Below are 8,292 nucleotides of genomic sequence, written 5' to 3'. Positions count from 1 at the left end.
TCTTCACTTGCGAAATCCTCCCTGGTATTCACCTAGATTTTTCTCCTCATATATTTCTAATCGTTTTTTAATTAGTATGTTAGTTAATAGTTCCATTCTTAGGGAATTTCTTCGGCATCCCAAACTACTATTAGCTCACGAAGTGAGTATGATATGATAGATGCATGAGTGGAGTGACAAAAAAGGATAAAATTAAAAATGAGTATATAAGGCAAATTTAGGGGTGGCATGCACCAATTGATGACAAAATGAGTAAGCATATGTTAAGATGGTCAGTATGTCCAACGACGAGATGTTAATTACACAATAGGAAGAATTGCTTATCTGTAAAATCTTGGGAAGAGTAGTAGAGGAAGACGAGAGATCTTAATGTGGGAGATGCTCACGCAGGACATGTCGGTAAAGGGGTTTAATATTGAAATGGCCCAAGATAGAAACTTATGGAGAAATGTAATTAGAAAAAGAATATATTAAAAATTGTCATACCTAATGATGTTGCTAATTTCAGCATATTATCCCCAGTTTCATATCCTCTCTTGGATTGGTATATATCAATGTAATTGATATTTTTGTTTAAAAAAAAACATTAAAATTAAAAAAATTGCTATCAAAAGTAATAAATGTATTGGCCAAATTGTGGCATTTTTTCGAGCATGCTTGGGTACAAAAAGATATTATTAAACTAAAAATTCTGCTTGTATTAGTACTTTTGGAAGCTATTGACTGTCCAGTGTTACATTCAGTAACCCCTATTCCTTCACCCAACTCTGTATAACATTTGTGGGCATCTTGTGATTTTAGTGATTTATTTTTGTGTTAACTCACACTTGTTTATGATGATTTAAAATAGCAGTTCGAAATCTTCTTTTGCAGATATGTCTGCAAAACAGGATCCAACCAACTCATTGTTCCAACCATTAAAATTCCTAGATGTCAGATGAGGTCGGTGGATTTTAGATGCTGAGCTGTTGTTAGCATAAAGGCACTTTGTAGAGTGATCTTACTTCATGTATATATGTAGAGGGAGAAGATCTAGCATTACTTCTACATTTGCAGTTTGATACAATCTTCTTGCATCCATGATTTCTACACAACCAAGACTGTATTTTTGCAGCTTTGTTATCCCTTTGCTGCATTGTTGTTCCACAAAACTTGCACAACTCAAAATATTTTTAGTTCAATTGGGCCCAATATATTTTAGAATGTTTATTCTTCAAAACTGATAGTTGTCAGAATCTATATAATGACATGTTTGCTTATTAGATATAAAGGACAAATCAGTAGCAATTTTCTTGAATACCAGTAATTTCTGCATTTATATCAATAGAAATATATTTACTTTGATCTATTCTACTTACATAAAATCAATAAAAATTTATTATTTTTACAATGAACTGAAAGTTGTATTTAAACTTTAGCACTTATCTGACAGAATTTTAAGAAACAAATACAAATACAATGTAAAGGTAAACAACACACCACCCAGTCAGTAATATAGTGGACAGAGATAACTTACACAGTAGCAGATTTGGATACAGGCGGGCTCAGGAATTGTTCAATTAAATAAAAAAGAAAAATTTTTATCTTCATCAGAGTAGCAGGTTTTTATACAGATGGGCTCAGGAATTGTTCCATTAAATAAAAAAAGAGAAATTTTCATCTTGGTATGGTATTGGTAATAAGGCCTTTACTCAACACACACACATATATATTACACAAAATGATTATTCCACTAAATTACTGCCTTTTTTAAGGTAGTAAATAATAGCAATGAATGCACATAATAGTTAGCAAAGGTAGGGTGCATAAACAGAAAAGTATGGAATTTTCTTTACATACTGCCAAATATAATTGTTTTATAATATATAAAATTGTATAAATAAAATTGTCTACACCCTATCTAACTACTGCTAACTCTTTCTTCAGCTGGTGATTCATTGGTTGTGTGAACAGTCACTGGAGGAAGATAATATGACTTAACTAAACCATTCAACCTGGCTATTTCTGAATCTTCCCGTTCTAGAGCCCTCAACATTTGAGAAAATTTGATGATACCTTCTCTTCCATCTGGATATCCAAACTGTTTTATTATTTCCATCTGAATCTGCATTACAATGGGAAATAAGAACTGCATCATTTTTAACATTTCATTGCCAACATTGTCTCTAGCCTCCTCCAATTTTTGTACATTTTCTGGAACTTGCAATTCTTCTAGAGTTTTGTTTAAAATATCTTTAGCGATATCTACTGTTAATGATGGTATTGTTTCACATTTAGACATTTTAAGAATCCGAGGTTATTTACAAAATATTTACATTTAATAAACGGTAAATAGATATTGATTTTGTTCATAAACTGTATTGCAAGTTAGTTTATATTTTTAGTAAATAACTAACATAACATTTTGAGTGTATGGGGATAAATGTGTAATCAGCACAGTATATACGCATATACCAAAAGAACAAAATAATGAAAATGAAATAAAAAATAATAACAATAACTGTGTGTTAGGGATGGTGACCTGATCCCGTACCAGTTACTTTGGAACAGGTATTTTATTTATACTTGTGGAACTGATCCCTAGTCTTGTCTACTTCACTCCAATTGCCATCTGTTGGTATTTCTCTAAAGCTTTATAAGCGTATGCACGAGTGCACAATTGTAAGTATGCACGAGAAAAATAAGGACAAATGCAATGAAACAATTAAATTGTTATTTATTTTTTATGTATATTTGTCGAATAGTCCACTGATCGACAAGCTTATGAATAACAACAAATGAAAACTCCTAATATGATTATAATAAATTTTAGAAGTACTACATGAACACGTAAAAATAAATATTTGCAAATAAAATTTTATATATTTAATGATAATTTTTGACAACGGTGGTTTTATAGATATGGATGAATGAATTTGGCAACGTCAACTTGTTTGTAGCATTCCCATGATTTTGTGGGAATAACTGGAAAATTATTCGTGTTGCATTAAAAAATATATATATATATATATATATATATATATATATATATATATATATATATATATATATATATATATATATATATATATATATATACATTAGTCTTTTTGTTCAAATTTGCCATAAAACGATCTTTATACAATTCAATTTAGAATATTTATTTGGTAAATGCCGTCTATCATATTACATTCAGCTAAGATAAATTTAAACTTCATCCGGATGCATACACCTACAAAAATGATTAATAAGTTATTTTAAATACATAAATCTATTATCCATATCGATCAAATCCAAGTCCTGCATCACTTCCAACATCCAAGTATGAGTATGAGTACATTCGTAAATGTAGGTACGCGTCCGAGTTCGAGTACTATTTTATCGTCCACCCGTACAGCTGAGTCGGTTAAATAGATATCGAATAGGTATAAGTATTGATCAGGTATTGATATTGATACCGATCCCGTCCAAAGTCCAAGTCCAGCCAGGGCCCTGATTCTATTTCATGGTCCTGATTCTAATTGAGATTTCGACTCAAAACATGTCGAAATTAATATGGCGACGTCGAAATGCGACTTTGCGAACCTTGTGGATTTCAGCTGAACTAACCAAACGACGTCACTAGTTTTCGACTTATCGAAATTAATTTCAACCACAAGAAAGTGGTTGAAATTTCATTTCGAGTCGAAATTAATCTGACATGACTGATGACTGACTGGACTGGGAGGGGAGAAGTGAACTTAGGTTCAGTTTAAGTAGGCGGTGTTTTGATCCTTGCAAGGAAAACTGAGGCAAAAAGTATCAATATGGCTGTGTTTTACGGACATTTGCTAGTTTTGGAGGAATTAGAGAGGTTAGATATCCGACGTTCATAACGGAGGATAAGAAGAATGTTACGGGATACTCAAAATTCTTTTTCACTAAGTGATGCTCAATTTAGGCAGCAATTCCGGCTTAATAAACAAGCTGCAAATTATTTAATAAGGGTATTAGAACCATATTTGGAAGAAGGTGTTTATGCCTCTAGGATACCCAAAATGTTTAGGGTTAGTATTACTAAGCTGCAGTAAATTTAAAAATATATTAGAATATAACCACTAAGTCAAATCTTAGTGGTTATAACTTAAGGTTCTCCCACATCGCCTTTTTTTTCTTGCCATCTTTTCTTTCAATTCAAAATATAATTGAGAATGGCCAATATTTATGATTTAACAACTCAAACAAGAAAAAAAAGACGTTCACGTAACGTACACAAAACCATAGATAAAGAATATATATTACTGAATAGATAGGAAACTGTGTAGGTTATTTCTGGACAATGCGCCATCTGGCGGCCTTAGGAAAGCAACATCTTTTTAAAAAATCTTCTCGTAATTCTTCAAATATAAAGATTAATATTGAGGGTTTGATTACAAAAATAAAACAAACGTTGGTTCTTTTTCTACTTTATTTTCTTTTTTACGTTTTTATATAAACATTAATTACATGTATTTAAATGTAGTTGGTTAAACAGTGGCTATTCTGTAGTTTCTATAAATTACAACACAGAAACAGAGAAGGAATAGCATCACATTTCAAGGTGGACTTATATCTCAATCCAACATAGCGGGCTTCTGGTCCAAAATGAATTGTGCAAGTCTTCTCTGCCAATTTTGTTAATCCAAATATCATAAAGCTAAAAAATAAATAGTTTGTTTTTAATATTTTCTGTGAAATAATGTTACATAGTATATTTCTAGAGGTGCTTTACAAAAGGACAAATAAACAAAAGTTTTGTAGAAAAAGTTCTTGAAACATTGAAGAATTGCCACATTTTTAATGGCGATAATTTTAATTCCTAAAAAACTTTTACCCAATTCTATATCGGCAACAATTCTAATACACATCATAACGTGAAAGAAAGAAGTTTGGGACAACATCGGACATTTTAAGGCAATTATTAAAAAATAAATAAAATCTTATATCAGCATTTTCTACTTACCGCCCTATCTTTTGGAAAAATATGCATTTGAGCATCCTTATTGTAATTATTACAACCATTAACGCAACAGTTAAAAACCGTAATTATTTAAATATGATGGCAAAAAAGCAAACAATTATTTAATCGCAAATAATACAACTCGAAACACGTCGAAACCACAATAAAAATGGCGTACTTGTTTTGTTGGTTGCGGTATTGCGCAGTCACGAAGCTTTGCTATGAATGCTACGCCCTCTGGTGTCCTTAGGAAATACAAATTTCAGAGGACTGTCACTCCCATAAGAGATACCCGGGCATGAACAAAACAAACATTCAACAAGCGTAGTGCAGCCAATAAACAACAGGGCCAACCCAAATTTTCAGCAGTGTCAAAATGATAAAGTAAATATCCCCAGTTTTAACTACAATCGAAATGAATGAGAATCGCTAGCGATTGCGACCGTCATGGCGTAGTCGCTTTTAAATTTCGACATCGAAATGGGCCCTGATTCTATTTCATTTCGATGTCGAAATTTAAAAGCGACTACGCCATGACGGTCGCAATCGCTAGCGATTCTCATTCATTTCGATTGTAGTTAAAACTGGGGATATTTACTTTATCATTTTGACACTGCTGAAAATTTGGGTTGGCCCTGTTGTTTATTGGCTGCACTACGCTTGTTGAATGTTTGTTTTGTTCATGCCCGGGTATCTCTTATGGGAGTGACAGTCCTCTGAAATTTGTATTTCCTAAGGACACCAGAGGGCGTAGCATTCATAGCAAAGCTTCGTGACTGCGCAATACCGCAACCAACAAAACAAGTACGCCATTTTTATTGTGGTTTCGACGTGTTTCGAGTTGTATTATTTGCGATTAAATAATTGTTTGCTTTTTTGCCATCATATTTAAATAATTACGGTTTTTAACTGTTGCGTTAATGGTTGTAATAATTACAATAAGGATGCTCAAATGCATATTTTTCCAAAAGATAGGGCGGTAAGTAGAAAATGCTGATATAAGATTTTATTTATTTTTTAATAATTGCCTTAAAATGTCCGATGTTGTCCCAAACTTCTTTCTTTCACGTTATGATGTGTATTAGAATTGTTGCCGATATAGAATTGGGTAAAAGTTTTTTAGGAATTAAAATTATCGCCATTAAAAATGTGGCAATTCTTCAATGTTTCAAGAACTTTTTCTACAAAACTTTTGTTTATTTGTCCTTTTGTAAAGCACCTCTAGAAATATACTATGTAACATTATTTCACAGAAAATATTAAAAACAAACTATTTATTTTTTAGCTTTATGATATTTGGATTAACAAAATTGGCAGAGAAGACTTGCACAATTCATTTTGGACCAGAAGCCCGCTATGTTGGATTGAGATATAAGTCCACCTTGAAATGTGATGCTATTCCTTCTCTGTTTCTGTGTTGTAATTTATAGAAACTACAGAATAGCCACTGTTTAACCAACTACATTTAAATACATGTAATTAATGTTTATATAAAAACGTAAAAAAGAAAATAAAGTAGAAAAAGAACCAACGTTTGTTTTATTTTTGTAATCAAACCCTCAATATTAATCTTTATATTTGAAGAATTACGAGAAGATTTTTTAAAAAGATGTTGCTTTCCTAAGGCCGCCAGATGGCGCATTGTCCAGAAATAACCTACACAGTTTCCTATCTATTCAGTAATATATATTCTTTATCTATGGTTTTGTGTACGTTACGTGAACGTCTTTTTTTTCTTGTTTGAGTTGTTAAATCATAAATATTGGCCATTCTCAATTATATTTTGAATTGAAAGAAAAGATGGCAAGAAAAAAAAGGCGATGTGGGAGAACCTTAAGTTATAACCACTAAGATTTGACTTAGTGGTTATATTCTAATATATTTTTAAATTTACTGCAGCTTAGTAATACTAACCCTAAACATTTTGGGTATCCTAGAGGCATAAACACCTTCTTCCAAATATGGTTCTAATACCCTTATTAAATAATTTGCAGCTTGTTTATTAAGCCGGAATTGCTGCCTAAATTGAGCATCACTTAGTGAAAAAGAATTTTGAGTATCCCGTAACATTCTTCTTATCCTCCGTTATGAACGTCGGATATCTAACCTCTCTAATTCCTCCAAAACTAGCAAATGTCCGTAAAACACAGCCATATTGATACTTTTTGCCTCAGTTTTCCTTGCAAGGATCAAAACACCGCCTACTTAAACTGAACCTAAGTTCACTTCTCCCCTCCCAGTCCAGTCAGTCATCAGTCATGTCAGATTAATTTCGACTCGAAATGAAATTTCAACCACTTTCTTGTGGTTGAAATTAATTTCGATAAGTCGAAAACTAGTGACGTCGTTTGGTTAGTTCAGCTGAAATCCACAAGGTTCGCAAAGTCGCATTTCGACGTCGCCATATTAATTTCGACATGTTTTGAGTCGAAATCTCAATTAGAATCAGGACCCAGAGCGAGTACAATGTACGCGTACGCGTACTCGTTTATATTGGTGTTTAGTTTAGTTTAGTTAGGGATCAGTTCCACAAGTATAAATAAAATACCTGTTCCAAAGTAACTGGTACGGGATCAGGTCACCATCCCTAGGAGCAGTGGAGTCTGTGGTGCTGTGACTCTGTTCCAGTGTTCCCAAACCTACCGATAAATCGGTAGATCTACCGATTTCGACGTATTTCTACCGATCTACCGACACAGGCTTAAATTCTACCGATTTTTATATTCAGATAGAAATTTTTACTTATTCTTAAATTTGAGAAGAAATATGTAAGAGACAAAACAATTTTTCTTCCGATACGTGTAATTTGCATTGAGCATTTTTGTGTATTCACGAAAACGTGTGAAAACATTCAAAAATTTATTCTTAAATGATACCTAAGCGGTACTTTACAAAGTACACGATGTCATAAAAGCTAATAATGCAATAAATGAATCCAAATCCATTGTGATCCCGACCGCTTGGTTCTGGGAATTTGTCAAGTTAGGAACGGAACAACGCATAGTTAATCTAAGCTTCCGAGTGCACCTCACATAAAAACTCGGTAGTTTGTTTGTTGAATAATATTTCCTTGTAAAAAGGTTTTATACTTGAGTTTTCGTTTCTCGGATAAGTATTCGATTCCTAGTCACAGACTCATTTAAAGATTTAAATTTCAGTCAGTTGAGGTTTGTGAAGTCGTAACTCGTAACGTCGTGTTATTGTATTAGTAGCGTAATTTTTTATTGTATGCGTAACAATAATTTAATAGTTATGTCGTCAAGTTCTGAAAGTGATTCAAACCTAGGTGAAACAAGTAGCAGGTGTCTATTTCAATATTTCATTTAGTTTGAGAT

At 32.5% G+C, this 8,292-nt stretch overlaps 1 protein-coding gene across 1 annotated transcript; it reads right to left on the bottom strand.

The window, feature by feature from the left end:
• Nucleotides 1–1,696: 1,696 nt before the first annotated feature.
• On the bottom strand, nt 1,697–2,480 carry LOC140439033 (protein C10). Its single transcript, XM_072528673.1, has one exon. The coding sequence runs from the start codon at nt 2,279–2,281 to the stop codon at nt 1,901–1,903; it is 381 nt and encodes a 126-aa protein (XP_072384774.1). The 5' UTR covers nt 2,282–2,480; the 3' UTR covers nt 1,697–1,900.
• Between the last annotated feature and the right edge of the window lie 5,812 nt (nt 2,481–8,292).

This window comes from Diabrotica undecimpunctata, chromosome 1 (genome assembly GCF_040954645.1).
Source record: "Diabrotica undecimpunctata isolate CICGRU chromosome 1, icDiaUnde3, whole genome shotgun sequence".
Classification (NCBI taxonomy): domain Eukaryota; kingdom Metazoa; phylum Arthropoda; class Insecta; order Coleoptera; family Chrysomelidae; genus Diabrotica; species Diabrotica undecimpunctata.
Note: the sequence above shows the minus strand (reverse complement) of the source record. Positions and strands in the feature narration are given on the sequence as shown.